Raw genomic sequence first — 17,393 nt, 5'->3', positions numbered from 1 at the left:
TCATCACAGGGGAAGATGTCCCTTAATTTCAGTGCCCTGCCTCACGTCAGGATCTCTTTCTGCTGCCTCTGCCTGGGCTCAGGGGACTCTTCCCTCTGCACAGATGTTCCTATCACCACAGCAGCTCCTGGGAACAAGCTTGCAGGATTGGGGCTTGATCTACAGCTCTTTTTACTCTCCAGCAGCGTTTTTCTCCTCCCAAAGCTGCTCCCATGCTCTGACCTTGCTCTAGAGCCCAGCAGAAATGCCTCACAATTTTCCTAAAGGCTCTCTTTATTCCAACGGCTCCTGTTTGAACCACTGCTATGCAGTTAATGCTGCACAGTTGTTTCTGCCCTGAGACCTTCCAGCCAAGGGTTTTACAATTTGGCATCTGAGGTCTCAGCCTGAAAGTTCATCCCTGTTTTCTTACTCTCCCCCAAGAGCCTGTTTTCAATTGATGCAAACATTTCGACAGCTTGAGAGTGCAACAAAATGCTGGGCCTCCCTTTCCAGCTGGAACCCAAGAGTGTTCCTTCGACTCCAAACATTGCTTGTTGGTGGCTGCACCAGTGGCTGGTCTTGGCTTGGCTTGGCCATGCAGATCCAGACATCTCTGTAACCTCCTGGCACATCCAGGGAAAATTCAAAGCTACTTCTATTTGCTTTTCCAGCAATTCTGTTTGCCTGCAGTGCACGTTCTTCCCCCTCCTGCCCTGCCACACCTCACAAACACCCCCGTGCTCAGCAAGGGGTGCCAGGAACCTGTTGGTTTCCTTCAGCAACTGCAGAAATCCCTCAGAGCTACAGGTCACCTCTGCCAGGCCAAAATTCACGTGCAGCACCACAAGTTTTAGTGACTAATGGAGACAAGAGGGAGCAGAACTCTGGAAAGAAGAACCCCAGCAAACGCTGGCTCTACCTTGATGAGCTGTTTGTTTATTCTGCAGGGTCTCAGGTCTGGATTTCATTACTGGGATTAGTTCTCTGAATTCTTAGTGCAGCAAATCAAGGCTGTATGTGTGGAATTGGGATGGAGGGAACCTTTTTAACTGCCTGCATGGATTTGCATTATTCTTTCATCTCCCACCTTGGTGCTTTGCTCCTCCTGAATTCAAATGGTGACATTTTTCTGTCTTGGTGACATTTCTCTTACTTGGTGACATCCAGTTTTCATTTTGCTTTCCTTCGGTGCTCACTGAACTTTCATCATTCTCTTTTTTCTTAGTCATTTTCATATAGTTCTGCATTCCTTACCAGGGCTTTGGATCCTCTGCAAGAAATAGTCAGGAGAGAGCTCCAAACCCTCCTCTTTTAATTACTTTCAGAGTCATATTTGTTGATTTTGTTAACTATCCAGCACCCAAATTAATTTTACTGTTCAAAGCACAACTGCACATTTTGGCGGTCTATAGGAAGTGCAATAAACTTGTGGGGTGAAGAGGTGAGATTTTTAGGAAAAGCAAACAGTGGCATGGTTGTTTCTGCTCCAAAATCCATATGAAAAACAGAACCACTTTGGGGTTTTATAAGAAAAAAATGGCTTTTCATTAGAAAATTACGCTGTGGCAAAATCCTGTGTGGGAAGTGGCTGGGTCAGAAGCGGTTTTCCAGGAAAGGTTCTCCAGTCAGGACGGTGCTTCCGGTCACATCCCAACGATGCCATGACCTTGTTGTTGGGATGGAGGCGTAGGATGCTGGAGACACCACGTTCCTTGGTGGAATCAAGGCTCTGGATCTGTCTCCCACTACCGGGGGCTGCCCTAAATATCCGGCTATTTTTAGACGAGTCTTTTTCTGTTGCTGCTTTCCATAATAAGAAAAACCTTTGAAGGATTTGTGTTTTTATCCCTATGCACCAGAGGAATTAAAATAAATAAATAGGTCTTAAATATTTAGACATGAAGGGAGAAGAATTTCCTGCCCAGCTTTGGCCGAGAGGCGTAGGTGGCTTTAATGCGACCCGGGGCTGCTCCCGGTACCTGGCAGTGTTTGCTTTTCTTGGAAGCAGCTGCAGTAAAGCACCTTTAAAATCAGGATCCCACAGAGCAAATCTGCCGTTTCCAGGTCACTGTGCAACCCCCTTCCCCATGCCACGGTTTTTCCAGATGAGGAACTGATGTGATACAACTCAACCAACCTGTTAGGGAGGGAATGGCTCCAGGCATGGCAGAGGGGTCCTGGAAGTGTCTGAGCACTCCCAAATCCACCCAAAAGGCAGGATCTGGCACTAAAAACACAGCTTGGCTCTGGGCATCACACGTGGATTATCACCCATCTGCTGCCCCTTCTCTGGGCTGCTCCCAGACACCAGAACCTGCTTTAGCTCCAAACCTTTGTGGGCCAAGCGAGCTCCTCTGGGAACCTGCGGGGGACAGGAGAAGGGATTTTTGTCAACAGGCAGCCACGCTATGTAGACTTGATAAATATGTGCAGTGCTAACTCGAAGCAGATTCCTGCTTTGCCACGAGCAGAATTCCTCCAAAGCCTGCCATCACAAACATTATGTCACAGCTGTGGAGAAGCCTCACAAACAGGGGAGAAGTTGGGGTCACGTCAGGGTAGGAGTGCGGTGCAGGCTGAGGAAGTGATTGAAGCCCTGCTCCACGGCCTGATGGAGTTTGTCATTAAGAAGGATTTCACAAGTGATTTGCAGCCAATTCCCTGGGTCCGATTGGTACTTTGCAGCTTAATGCAAACCAGTGAGGAAACCAGACCCAGTTAGGCCAAGCTGCCCAGGGAGGCTGCAGGCGAAGGGTAACAAAACATCGCCCGGGGCTGCGGAAATGTAACTGAAACTGGGCTTGGGTTTAAGGAGATGGTTAGGTTCCCTCTCCCCATCTCAGCAAACAGCTTTTATCTTGTCTCCCAAAATAGCAACCTGCTATCCTTCAAAACAAGCCAGAAAAAAAAAGGGAAAACCTCCTGAGACAGGCACACAAAGCCGACAGAAGTGGAACACGGACCTGATCGAAAACAGATTCCAGCATCAAGTCCAAAGTCAGCTTCAGCCCATTGCTCCTTAACGGGCAGAGAAACTAAGAAAACAAAGTAATTACCCACCAAGCAGATTTTACTGACACTGAGCATTCACATGTTCCTGACACGACCAACCCCTGTATTTGTTCAAACCCATCTCTGTTTAGTGTGGCACATCAATTGACTCGACCTCAGGAGGCTCTGGCTCATTTGCTTCTGGATTTATCGCTCACAGAAAAATGGTCAAACAATGCTAACAGGGGTGGGCTTTTGTTCTGCTTCACCCTGCCCATCCACCTTCCCTGATCTGATTTCAGCCCCATCCCTCTCGTGGCCTTCCCTTGGCCTGCTCCTTCTGCAGGTCAGTGATTCATCACACAGGAGGACACAGATGTTCTTTACAAAGGAGCCTTTCCATGCAGGCTCATATTTTTCTTAGAAAAGAGGGCTGGGGATGAGGCAAGAGATGGAGAGGAGGAATAAAGGCCTGAAAATGGCGATTGCCCAGTTTACAGCAGAATTTGTGTGGTGCTGCCTACAAGGACAGACCAGAAGCTCCAGGGAGCAGGGATCACTGCTGAGCTCACAGCAGCGAGGCTCCAGGCAGGAAACCTTGGGAAGCGTGGCCTGAGGAGAGCTGTGGTCTCTCTGAGCAGCTTTTCCATAATTATTTGGTGTTCCCTGGGCAGGTCCTTGATGGCAAGTAGGATTTAGCTCTGGAGCATGGTCAGAGCTTTGCAAGCCACCCTCTTGTCATTCAGCAGAATTCACCCAAATTCCTCTTTGCCTTTCTTGGAAAAGATCCCCAGTCCTCTCTGAGGTCTGGTTTGGGGACACTCTGGAGTCCAAAGCTGAGAACATCCACGCTGCCTTTGAGGGAGCACCAGAAAGGTTTGGAAAGGGACAGGTACAGGTCCTGTGCCCCAAGCCAGGCCCTGCTTGGCCGCTCAGCAGAACATCAGCTACTGCCCAAATGTGGCAGCTGGAGCTCTCAGAGATTGCTCCATGTGGGGCACCAGCAAATGTTTTCTGAAGGACATCTCCCAGCACTTTATCTCATCTAATTCTAAATATTCCTAAAGATAGGGCTGGCATTGCTGCTTCCTTTGGGAGCTGAATTACACAGGCTGATGTAACTCAGCCCAGGGAAGGGTTTCTTTCCTCTCCCCAGACTCTTGCCAACAGAAAGAGCAGATAAAGGGTTGCCCTTGTTATCAGAGGTGCCATGATTCCAGCCTCTCCTGTTAACCACTCCCATTTCCAACAGTTTTATTATTGTAGCACCTGAAGGCCCACGTATGATCCACTCCTGATAATTCCCATCAGCTGGACTTAATTCTTTCTTTTTTTTCAGATCTTAGAAAGCTCATTCTGTGCTGGGCTCAAGGATAAGGTACAGGTAGTTACAGGGGTTCCCAACTCCCTCATGTGCCAGTGGATGATGGAACAAGAAGAAAGATTTGGGAATCATGGATTTAGTCTGCAGGTGGTGGAGGAACATGAGAGAGCATCCTCCTGATCTGACACATCCAGGCAGAGGCTGAGTGCTGGCAAAAAAGACCAAAAAATGCTTTCAAAGAAACCCACATTTTGCTAAACCACAGTGTCAGGGATTTTGTAACTTCTCTCTCTTCCTCTCTGGCCATTTTAATGTCTCCCCAGGGGATCCATCTTACAGTTTTCCAAAGCCTTGTGCTTAGGATGAATTACCATCGCACTTTATCATCAAAGGACAAGCTGACATTTGGGACAGTGATTTAATTGACTGGCTATTTGGAAATAGTCTTTCACTTGCTGCTATTGCCTCATGTTACACGGGAAGTTGCTCTGGTTACGAACGTTCTAAGAACTGAAATGGCCAGGCCAGGCAAAGTTCAAAGTTAGCACCCCTCAAGTGGGACTTTATCTGGAGTTCATGCTGGGCAGTGCATTAATTTGTGTGCTGTGGCCCAGTGAAACTTCATTTACCAACCTCTTTAACCCGAGGAAAGTTCATTTCCATCTGTTTACTACGAATTTATAGGAGTGTTACTTTTCAAGCACCCCTAAACTGAGTCTGGCTGCCCTAAATTACTGCTGGAAGTTGTTTCCCAATTAAAGATGTCAGGGACTGGGTCAGCCCTCTACAAGCAGACACCAGGACAGATTTCCCACACGTGTGAAACCAGTGGTTGGATCGAACTGTGACAGAAATGTCAGCTCCCCACTGACAGCAGCTTGCGTGGAAAGCTCGGGGAAATCCCTCCTTAACATTTTCTGGTGCCAGTTTAAATCCTGACCTCTGCTGGCAGCCGGGCTCAGTTAGGAGCTGATGCCTGCCTGGGTTACTGCATTGCCTCCTAAACACTGAATTCTTGCCTGCAGGGAGATAAACCCTGCCTCAAATCTCTCTGTATCCTGCCTGACCCACCTGCAGCTTCATCACTCCTGGTGCACCTTGTCCCCTCTGTGGGAAGTGCCACCGGAGTAAAGAGCCACAACAGACGCTTCCAGGCTGCCAATACCTGTGCAGGGATGTGATTAATGAGGAAAAAATGAATATTAACTTATCATAGCCAGCCAAAAAAGGAAAGGATTGGGGTTTTTAAAATCTGATTTCTTGATGCTTCAAAAGGAAATGATGAAAAAGGTACAAGAGTGTACAGAAAACCTACTGAAAACTTCTCAACCACTGCTCTAACTTTTAAAAAGTCCATTCTCCTCAACAAAACATCCCCCCTGGAGAGCTCGACTCTTACCAGGGTGTAGGCAAGCCCTTAATTCCAGGTTAAAAAGTCCAGTGCAAAGAGTAAAACTGGGCAGGAGCGAGAGGGAACTCACTGGTGAATCAATAGAGATTCACTGCTTGTGTTTTCATGGGAGGACCTGGCTCATCTCAGGATGGATTTCAAGAGTGACTGATCCTCACTGTGCACATGAGTAGGTTGGGGAATAGTTCTTGGAACTGAGTCAGCCCAACAATTGCTTTCATTATTTGCAGCTGTACAAAACAAATAAGTTTGAGAGAAATTTAGAGAAGTGCCAAATCCAAGCCCATTGATGTGTGAGTGAGCACAGTGTTTAGTGCTGCACACACGAAGCCCATGAATTACTGCTGTTGACTCCTTAGCCTCACGTGTCACCTTTGATAAATGAGCAGATCTGATGATACTCCTCAAAATAATAAAGTAATTAAAGTAAAAGTGTTTGAAAGCTTTCCTTCCTTAGCATCCGCAGCTTTGTAAGTAACTACTCACCTCATCGAAATTACCTGCAGACAGGGATTCTGATTGGATTAAAGGCAGCTTAGTGCAGGGTTTGGACAAGCTGGAACCACAACTTGGTCCAGGTTTGGTGTCTGTAGCTGTGAGGAGCTGTTGGGCTGACAAGCCATAAGAATCTGCAGCTCTATCCATCCAAACTCACATAAACCACCAGGAGTTCACCTGTGGGGTCAATTCTGAGCTGGCACAGGGACACAGGGAAGCTTGGGAAGGGCCCAGAGGAGGCAGAGATAGATCACAGAATCTCCTGAGCTGGAAGGAACCCAAGGGATCACCCAGTGCAGCTCCTGGCCCTGCCCAGACCCCCCAACAACCCCACCCTGGGCATCCCTGGCAGCGCTGTCCAAACGCTCCTGGAGCTCTGGCAGCCTCGGGGCCGTGCCCGTTCCCTGGGGAGCCTGGGCAGTGCCCAGCACCCTCTGGGGGAAGAATCTTTCCTGATATCCAACCTAACCCTCCCTGGCCCAGCTCCAGCCATTCCCTGGGTCTGTCCCTGTCACAGCGAACAGAAGTCGGTGCTGTCCCTCCACTCCCCCTTCTGAGGAAGCCTTCCCCCTTCCCATTTTCCTACCCAGTGCTCTGGAGAAAGCAGAGAAATCCTGGCTAGGTTCACTTCCAGAGAAATGCTGGATTAGCTCTGGAGTGCAGGAAGTGCTCCCTGAGTCCCGTGGGAGGAGGTGAAGGGCCGGGCTGGCCAGCGGGAGCACAGGGTGATCCAAAGCCACCACAGAGCTGTGTCTGCCTCTGGCCGGGGCTGCTCCCCGGGATGGGTCATCCTGGAGCCCCCTGGGTGCCCCCATCCCTCCTCACTCCCAGCCCTGCCTGAGGAATGTGCCCTGTCCTGGGGACGGCCAGTGAGGAGGAAGGAAAGCTATGTCTGGAGCGCTGATGAAGTAATCCTGTCTGGGAATCATTGGAAACACTCGCATCTGCAGCCCTCCAGCTTTTCTCAGGAGACCACGTTGGGGGGAGAGGCAAAGACGGCTTCATACCTCACATTTTTGGATTTTTTTTTCCCCCTAGAGTCTTTGGGGCTCCTTTTTTGTGCATCTCGTTCCCACTGGGTCTGCGTATCTCCTCATCATGGAGAAGTGCCAGGTCTTCTCTTTCCCAGAGGAATTGCCATAATTTGGATCAAGAAGTAACAACATTTCCAGCCTTTTTTCCATCGACATGAGATTACCACATTTCCTAAATACTTCAAATTGTGCTTGAGTGCCTGGCAGATGATTGCAGATGTTGCCACCTCCTTTCCCAGATTTCATGTTTATTTTTCATGCGGATCCGTGTTCCTGGCTTATCAGCCAGTCCCAAAGCAAGGACGTGTCCCCTCACTGCCCAGCTCACCAGCAGCACGGGGTGCTGAGATCCCTGCTGCTCCTGGGGAGTCTCTGTGGTGTCAGGGGGAAAACAATGGCCCTGATTAATGAGCTGCTGTTGCCCACAACCAAACAATTTTGACCTGGAGTGGCTTTCTGTGACCTGTTTCCATAAATCTGCGGCCGATGCAGCGATGCAGAGCGTGGGCAGCCAGCAAAGGCTTTGTAGTTCCAGGAGCTGCCTTGGAGCAGGGGCAGGTGAACCCCAAAGGTGATGTTTTGGTTGCAGAAAGCCCAAGGAAAGCTCACAGGGTTTGTGTGTCAGCACCCAGAGCATTCAATGGCCTTGCTGAAGGCTTTTGCTGATTACAGGAGGAAACCAGGGTGATCCTGTGCCACCTCAGCAGGAAGCGCTGATGCATCTGCAGGTGAGGAAAAGCCTTGTAGGAACAAATCCCAAAAGCTGGGCCAAAGCCATATCTTATCTCCAAACACTTTCTCCACTTAGCAGTTGTTTTTACTGCGCTGTTGTTGATGTCTCCCCGCTCCAGACTAATGATTTAATTTTTTGTTGTTGTCACTTCAGATCATTTACCCCCCAACTGCTGCCCCTGGCTGAGCTTCACACAGCTTCCACTGGCAGCAGGCAGCAAGGAATGGGTGGGAACTGCTCCCCTCTCTTGTGACTCAGCTGAGCAAATCCTGCCTTCCCTGGCTGGGAAAATCAATGGGAACAGGAATCCTGTTGCTTTGCCAGAGATACTCTTGGGTTAACACTTGCATTTGAATATCCTGAAGGAATCTTTGCCATCTCTCCTGATGAGTTTGCGATTGTTAATTTAATTTTGGATGAACTTCTTTGGCTTCTGTAGGAAGGGAAGCTCTGGCTCTGGCCTGGAGGTTGTCAGCTCTGTGCCCACCCACAGCAGGGCCACCCTGGGGGATTCCTGGTTATTTTGAGGTGGAAAACCACAGGAAGAGAGGCCTCTAGTAAGCATTCCCCCTAAACAAACAAAGGAAATAGAAAATCTTTAAAAGCTGATGAACCATTTTCCTTAAAAACAGTTCAGCCTGAATAGCAGGCAAGGGAGAGAGTCCTGGCAAGAGGCTGTGAGAGACTGAACCCCTACTCACCTCCTCCTCTAGGAAAGGTGGCTTAGCACAGTGGAGATGCACAGGGAAAGATGAAGGGTTTAAATCGTCACAGACAAATTATTACCCTCAATAGACACACGGAGAATTGAGAGAGCAAATAATCTGATCAAAAGCAGCTCCCTGAGCACAGGAAATGGCAGAGAGGCACTCAAACCACATTAGGTCTAGAGGGGTTTTCCCCAAAGGATTCCGACCTACACATTCCCCACCTGCAGCCTCTGCCCTGCCTCAGCTCCCATCAGTGCCTCCACACAGAGCTCACCAGCCAGCAGAAAAGACAAAAATTGGAAGTTTTATCTCTGACTTACAGCCAAGACCTTCCCCACAAAAGCCTCCCTTCTCCTCTGCTGGGAAAGCCAGTGGGACCAATAACATTTCATTTAGGAGATCTTGCACCATGAATAGAGAGCACAAAACATTTCATTAATGCCTAGGAGAATCAAAAATCCTATGTCCAAATCCACAACAAAAAGAGGGGTGGAGATGGGTCTCTTTAGTCATTTGCTGCTGTCTTTTTAAACCTTTAAAAAGAATAGAAAATCACTGGAGTATAACAAGGGAAAGCTGATTCCAGGAGCTGAAGACTTAATAAACACCCCAAATATTGCAAGGCTTGTGATCCAATAATGCTGGCAGTGCTGTGGTGTCCTCTCTTTCCATGGGGGTAACCTTGAAATAAATCCTAAGATGATTGCAGGCCATTGGTTTAAACACACACAGCTTTTCAGTGAATCCCTGAGCTCTCCAATTCCAGCAAAACTAGATTTCCTTGGGGATGGAAGCATGAAAATACCCTTTGACACGGGCACCTGCTCATTCTGAGGTGTGCTCACACTGTGCCCGTGATGAGGGGCCCTGGCAGCTCAGAGGGGAGCACACTGGCATTTCCCTGGTGTTGTTTCTGCTGCAGGGACAGAGTTGTTTGGCAGGAGGGGAGGGGACAGCTCTGCCTCTGCACCATCCCAGTCACTGGTGCTCACCTCTCACTGGTGACCAGGGCAAGGTGTGGTGTCCATACAGCTCCCGGTGATTCCACAGGGCTCTTGGAGCTCCTGGATTTCCTGTGCCAGGCAAGCACAGCTCACAGGAGTATCCTCAGCAGTGACAAAACAGGTTTTAAATGTTGTGTGTCTGTCACCCTCCTTCCCTGACTCAAATCAGCTCCAAACTCTGACTTCCAGTCCTTTCCAGGGGGCCCTGAGGTGCCCAGGGCCCGGCTCTCTGGTCAAGAGGGACTTGACACACATGAACAGTCCCAGGAGTTCACCCATGTGCAAAAAGCTATTTGTGTGCCCAAGCCCTGGCAGAACCCTTGCTCTAACCTGCCTCATTTCGCTGCCAGCACAGCACCCTCTGCTCTGCCCAGCAATTATTTCCTCATCATCCTAAGCAGGGGCTGTGTGGGCTCTGTCCCCCAGCTCTGCCCGTGGCCAGAGGGGATCCCTGGATCCCTTAATCAGGTATCACATTGCCTGAGCTGTCACTGAGCGACACCGAGGCAGGGCCAGGCTCACAGCCGTCTGTGAGGGCTCTGCCAGGGAGAGCTGCTGTGCCCAGAGGATGCCTGGAGGAAGGCTCTTACAATAAGGAACAGAGATTTAAAATACTTTTTATCCCTGCTCACTGCTGGGCCCAGGATGGAGCATCAGGCTGTGCGTGGGAGGGATCTCCCCGTGCCAAGTGAGATGGAGTTGGAAACCATCTGACAGAGAGGTGAGGGAGGTCACCCATTACCCTCTGCCTGGGGAGCCTCTCGTGTTTAATGTTGGCCGTGCTGCAAAATCAGATTATCCCAGGAAAAGCAGTTTTCAATATATTTTTCTCCCCTGGATAATGTATCAGTCAACCTTTCACATTTCACTCCCGAGGATTTGTGGTTGTGCTGTGTTTGCGGTTTTTGCTGCCGAGAGCAGAATGTTAAAGGCTGAGCTGGAGGTAGGAATACACTCCCAGAGTCAGAAATGGTGCAGGAGGCTCTGGACAGAGGCCCTGTCCTCACCTGGGGCTCTTTCCAGGGGCATCTTTATCCTGGAGATGCTGCTCTTGTCTTGCTGGAGCCAATTTGTGTTGGCTCCAAGGCAGGGCTGGGATGTGAAGAGCCCGAGTAGATGTTCCCTTCCCAGGAGGAGCCTGTCCTTCCCCCTGGCTCACAGAGGGGAATGTGGTGCTGAGACCTTTCTGTAGCTCTGCAGGAGGCAACGAGCTCCCTGCCAAACCTGCAGGATTATCACTCCAGCCTCTCATCCCAAACCATGCCAGGGATCTGTGGAAGGAGGCTGCACCAGGAGCTCAACAGGAGCAGGGTCAGCTCCACAGGGAATGGCAGGGACAGCTGTGGCACCAAGGACTTTCCCTGTGGCCCTCACAAGGAGCTTTGCCATGGTCATTACACAGTAATGAGTGCTCGTTTTTAATTTTATGTCCCTCGTAGCCCTGGAGCAGGGCCAGAATTACTTAACAGGGAGGAGAGGACAATGTTCTTTTGGGCTTGGGCATTGCAATTTGAACAGTGCACTCAGAGCACTTCAGCCTCAGCAGGACTCAGCCCAGCAGGTCACCCACCCCACCCTGGGCAGGTTGTGGGTCCTGGGTTTAGGGAAAAAAGCTGGGGAGCAGGGCTGTGGAAAAGGGGGGATGCACTGCCAGGACCATGCCTGGTCCTCCCTTGCAGCATCCTAAAGCCTCGCTAAAAGCATGAATCTCCTCAAACACAGACAACAAATATGAAAGTGGAGCAGATCCCTTTCTCCTCCTGCAACACACCCTGGGGCTGTCCCCAGCTTTGCCTCCAAAAACTCAAGTCTAGCTCTAACGGGACATGGGGAGGTTAGGAATGTTGTGAGGTGTGACTCTGCCAGTTCGGCATTAGGTGTCCTGCCCTAGCACAGCCTGACCTTGCCCTCACTACTCTCTCTGTTCTGCCCTCAAAATGTTCTTTTCCCAGCCCACTCAGCTCTGGTGTGGCAGAAGGGGCACGGGCTGTGTTCATACAAACCTTCTGTCACCTGCCAGCAGAGACCAGATGTGTGTGTGGCACAGGAATTTCTCCTCCTGTCCTCTGTGGGGTAGAAAAGCACTGAAATTCCACTTTGTTTATTCTGTTCTTTATCTCCCCAAGCCAAAATAAACTTTGGGCAAGAAGTAACTCAGGAGCAAAAACAGAATAATTGAAAAATACTTTTCTTTCTTTTAGCAAAAACGGTGTCAAGTATTGTAAAAGCCCAAGGACTCTGCAGTCAGAACAGAGCTCAGGCTCTCACCCCACACCCTCTGACAGTGCCACACTTGCCCATGAGAGCTACAATCCAGGCTGGTCAAAAGCCCAGCTCAAGACACCAGCTGAGACCCCCTAAGCCCTAAGAACAACTGAAGGCACACGAGGAGAGAAATAATCTTATTTCTAACCCCAGGATTTTCTAAGTCCTGGCTGAAGTAACGGCATCAACAGCCCAGAGCAGATCCTGGAAGAGCTACGGGGACCCAAACCCCCCTCAGCTGGCAAATTAATGGCACTTGACAGACAAATTTGAAGCTGTTGGCCATATCCTGGAGCATTTTTGCAAAGCTCAGCACAGTCAGTCTGGAGGGGCTGTGAAATACCTCAGCACCATGGAAGAACCTGTGCCAAAGCTCAGCCCATTCCCGGTGGGAACTGGCTCTGTCTGGAATCCAGAGGGGACTTGGAGCCAAGAGCAAGGATGGACTGGCCTGGCAGTGTCTCCTCCTGCAGAGTCTGGGGCTTTTTCTGCTGGTTCTCAGCTCAGTGTGGTGCTGCTCCCTGCGTGCGCCGTCCTGAGGGGGTTTAGGAACAGCAGTGCTTCCCAAAAGAAATGGGAACTGCGGGGCTGCAGCCCCTTGGCTACTCTGCCTCTCCAGCATTCCATGGAATGGCAGTTTGGAGGTGCTAAATAATGTCACACAGAGCCACTGGAGGGAGTTTGTGTTGGCCAGACTCCAACTTCTTGTTCTGCAAAGGACTTTGGAGATGGAGCTGCCAAAGCAGGGGGGAGCGGGCTGGATCTGTCTCTGGTGGCCAGGACCGGTTCAAAGCCCCAGCCAGAGTCTGTAGGACGGGTCAGTGGCTCCAAGGGGAGTCCAGCACCGTGGTGTCTGGGCAGGATCCCCTCTGGAAGGACTCTGGGGTGCCATGAGATTACTTGCCCTCCACTGAGTTCCTGACGGGAACTCCACGGGCTCCCAGAAGAAGCCCCAGACTCCAAAGCGGGAGCGAGTCACTGCCCACACTGATGCCAGGCAAAGAGCATTTACTGAAATCAAGCAGCAAAGAGATGAGAGTAGAGAGGAGGAGGCAGGAAAATCACTGCTTTGTGCAGTTGAAAAGTTAAAGCCTGGTGTTTCTGCTAGATATGTTATCTCCCTCCCTGCTGCAAATAATGCCTGTGCTGGGAGCCCAGTGAGGATTTCTGGCTTATCGAGTGCGAGGCAAAGGAGGAGAGATTCGAAGAGCAGGAGGGGAAAGAAAACACGACTTTAATGTCAGAGCTTTGGAAGTGGAGATCCTTATCTGAGCCTGGTTTCTCCTCTCCTTGATTATGTTGCTTTGAATTTGGACAAAGCAACCAGCCTGGCCAGCCTCTGCTTCTGGTTCTTCTCAGTTTCACTTTCTGAACGTTGTCTCATTGTAGGTGTACACTCAGATTCTCCTGGGGACAGTTCCACAGGCAGGAGACATTTCCTGGGCCAGGAGATGATGAGAGAGACCTTTGTCACTGCTGTCATTAATGCCCCTTGTCACCAGAGACCTGACAGAGTCACAGAGTCCCCTGGGAGCATCACCCCAACCACTGTGCCCACCGAGCCTGGGGTTCAGCTCACACACAGGATTTGGGAATGCTGATTTGGGAATGCTGATCCCAGAATCATTATAATAATTCCCCAGAATTATTGTTTCCTCCCATTGATTCAAATGTAATGTATGAGCTCACCCATCGAATTATTTCCCAAGCACCTGACTCCTTCCACTTTTATATGCGTGCAAAATCCTTTTGACACAACTCTGTTCTCCTAAATCTGCAATAATTCAGTAATAAAGCTGGCTCGGAACACTGTTGGCACAAACGCAGGCGCTCAGCGTCGGAAAAGAGAGAGAGGAATAAAGGGAACAAAACCAAACTGGGGGCACCTCCCGACCAACCCCACTCAGCTGAACTGCACGGGATGAATGCAGCACTGTGTGGGCCCCCAAATTAGGAACTATTTACAAAACAAAGAGCTTGTCCCGAGTGCATTGTGCTGCCCTGACGCCAGTGAATAGCCCGTCTGAACTAATGATGGTTCCTTCTTTTTTTGGGTCAGGTCTCCCTGAGGAAGAGCTTTTTCAGAAACCAAAGCTGAGCATTTCAAAGGACCACATCGTCATCTCACCAGGAGACACCCTAAAAATCAAATGCTGGTAAGGATTGCTCCAGAACTCTGCGTTTCTTGTGTTGATTGGTTTGGCCCAGCAGAGCTCCAGGACAGAGCAGAGCCTGATGCTCGGCCAGCTGGGAGCTGGGGCTGTGCAGAAGGAGGTGGACGGGCTGGGACAGAGCAGGGAGGAGAGTCTGGGGTCAGCTTGGCCGAATTCTTCGTGTTGTAGAGGGGCCAAGGCAAAGCCCTGAGTCAGCACAGGGGAGAGCTCATGGGAGCGGGATGTACCGTGCTTGAGGACATGGCTGGAAATCCTCTCTGGAAAAGGGGCAGATTCAGCTCCTCTGCAGCTAAAATCACTCCTTTGCTCCCTGTCCATGAGGAAATGACAAACAAGATCTCCAGGAGCCACCACCTACCCATCACAGACACTTAAATAAGCAGCAGTCACTGTGTGCACATTCAAAGACCCAACCTGTTCAAACATAACCTGTCCTTTAAATCAAATTTAACCAGGACTTGTGAAAACCCCAAGTGCTGATGCTGTAAAAGACAGCAGCTCTTCAGTCCTGGCACAAGGTGTGCCACCAGCCATGCAAGGACCAGCAGGATTTTGGGTGATGACAGGGAGAGGATGCTCTGGGGATGGGGATGCAGCTGACACACGAGGAAGAAGCACACCCAGAGCACTGTGCTGTGCCACAACACACAGCAGCTGCTGGGTCCCACAAAAGGCCTTGGACTGAGGTGGATGGAGGTGCTGCTTGTTCTGAGGGGGATTTTTACACTTTGCTGCTGCCAGAGGTTGCTCCTCAGGTTTTTTTCTGAGAGCGTTGCAGGAGAGAAGGCTGAAGGTAACACAAACTCTCACAATTTCTCTCTCTCACACACACACATTGTTTTTACACCTTCTTGCAAGGTTCCCTTGGCTGGAGCCACTGCCTGGATGGTTTCCTGCAACAGAAGTTACTGAAAGCAGTAAAAAAAAGCAGTGGGAAGGCGAATCTAAGCCTTAGGTTATGGTGACACATCTCCTCTGATTTTTGTCCCAGACGATTTAATTCTTTGTTGTAGAGAAAGGTGAATGGACTCAGCCTGTGTAAATTTGGGATCTCTCCTGGAGTGTAAGGCAGCTTTTTTCCAAATACCTCCGGCTTGCCATGTGGCGTAGGAGGTCAGAGCAACCTTCCAGTGGTATTTTTAGCTTGGCAAACAGCAAACATGATGGCAATAAAGTCTAAGCAGCCCTTTAACATCTCAGTGGTGCTCTCCATAAAACCTGTGTGGACTCGAGGTCCCTGGAGTGCCCCAGGCCAATTAAATTAGCATTTCCCAGCAGTGCTCCATCCACCACCTTTTTAATCTGGAGGAGCACCCTACTTTTCTCATACCACCAGATGAATAAATAGCTGAAGGAGTTGTTAGCACTTCAGTCCCACGTTGCTTTATGGATGCAAAGCAAGAAATCCCCATGAAAGGTCTGAGAAGCACAACAGGATGTGAGCATGGGATGTAACACGGGATCAGGGCCTGGAGCACTTCAGCTCCTTGGCTCAGGTCATGCAGGAGCTGGGAATAGAAGGGAAGTGTGGTTTCTGAATGCAAGATTCCCTGGATCAGCCCCTCTGGGGATGTCTGCCCTCCTGCCCCCTCTGCACACTCACAGGTTAGCTCCTGCCCCTGGGGAGCTCTGGAATTCTTTGTGCTTCCAGAGGCATTTGGGCTGTGTGGGGCACAGCAGGAGGCAGCAGCCCTGGCAGGTATGTGGGAATGTCCCTCCTCCCCTCAGCTCCAGGCTTTTGAGGTTCTTGGCCAAGATTTCCTGGCTTGTGGTACTGGGGCCGAAGCTGCTGCTGCCACTCCCCTCTGCCAGATGTGTGAAAATCCCAAAGCAACAGGCAAAGGCTTCACCTTCCACTGGGATAAAGTGTGTAGGGGGGAAAAGTGGGCAGATTTAAGGAAGCACAGGTGTGAAATCCCAATGCTGCCCTGCAGGGCCACCAGAGCAGAATTCTGGCGCCGATGGACACCAGGGTGGGTGTGGGTGAGGAGGGGCAGGGACACAGTGACGTGCTGGGAGCCGTGTCTCCATGTGAACTGGCTCTGTTCCCTATTCCGGGCCAGGAATCCCAGTCCTGGAGTCACTAATGACGTGGGTAAGGTGGGGACAGAGCTCGGGGTGCTCGGAAGGGACAGGAAGCTGCTCTGACGTGGGGTAGGGCTGTCCAAGCCACCAGAGCATCCGAGAACGAGGGCGAGGCTGCTCACCAGAAAGGATATTCCCACTTTTCCCAGTGCTCTCCTTCAGCTTTGTGCTGGGAATAACCTCAAGAGCTCAGCTCCATGTCCGCCTCCTCTGCAGGAAGGCGACAGAGGGACGGGCGGGAACGAGGGCCAAGAGGATGTTTGTGGAAATGTCCCGGGATGTCCTGGCAGACATGCTCTGACTGCACCTATTGCCCCACTGCAGGCCACTGGAGTTATTGGCTAGCTGGGAATTTCACACAGATGCCACTCTGGGCCTTACTACCTCGGTCCTGGGTCAGTGTGTCTAGACCGGATTTCTCCCTGGCAACTCTCAGCTGGGAAAATCCAGGGCTTCTTTCTCCTTCCTCAGCTCAGCAAATGCCAGTGGGTATTCAGAGAGTGAGAGGGGGGAGCCAGCCCCCTGCTCTGGGGAAGAGTGGCTCCTCTGCAAACACACACAGAGCTCCCTCTCTCTAACACCATCTTCTACCCCAGCAAAATCCATGGGTGATTACCCCCCTGACCCACCAGTTTCCACACTGAAAACCAGTTTGCTACAGAAACCCTCATCATCTTCATCTCATAGGCCTGTGTGGTGTCTCTGGTCCATCCCCAGAGCCCTCAGAGGGAGCTGCAGGAGCTCCTGTTGCCATGGCCTGGTGCTTCCAGCACAGCAGGACCAGCACGTCCAGCTGTGGCTTGGACTAGCTGGGAGCCCTGGGTCCTGCAGCAGGTGACACCCAGGCCCTGCTTTTTGGCCTGAACTCCATGAAATTGCATTGGCCATGAGCTGTGCTCGGAGATCCGGCAGCAGAGGGGTCGGCTGGGTGGAATGTGCATCCTCTGCCCTCCTGGCTCGATGTTCTGGCTGCTGTCACAAGGGGAATTGGGAAAAAAGTGTCCTGAGCAGATATTCCCAGATTTTTAACCTGGTTAGTTCCAAGGCCTTCACAAAAATCAAGACTGAGCCACTGCTGATTAAGCAAGAAAGGTGATGGGAAATTACGTAAATATCCTCCTCTCCCCATGCAGACTTGGTGCAAGAAAATATACATTAATTTAGCTGTTAAAATATGCAAAG

General features: G+C 50.5%; 1 protein-coding gene across 3 annotated transcripts in view; it reads left to right on the top strand.

Annotated features, from left to right (window-relative positions):
* LOC104691716 (vascular endothelial growth factor receptor kdr-like) overlaps positions 1–17,393 on the top strand; it is a 120,707-nt gene that overhangs the window by 18,068 nt on the left and 85,246 nt on the right. For all 3 annotated transcript variants that reach the window (XM_039571845.1, XM_039571843.1, XM_039571844.1), the window contains exon 2: positions 14,012–14,108. In XM_039571845.1, coding sequence (XP_039427779.1) covers positions 14,012–14,108 — 97 coding nt within the window. The remainder of the gene's footprint in view (positions 1–14,011; positions 14,109–17,393) is intronic.

The sequence above is a fragment of the Corvus cornix genome, chromosome 4A (assembly GCF_000738735.6).
Source record: "Corvus cornix cornix isolate S_Up_H32 chromosome 4A, ASM73873v5, whole genome shotgun sequence".
NCBI lineage: Eukaryota > Metazoa > Chordata > Aves > Passeriformes > Corvidae > Corvus > Corvus cornix.
The sequence above is the reverse complement of the archived record's forward strand: the minus strand, read 5'-3'. Positions and strand labels throughout refer to the sequence as shown.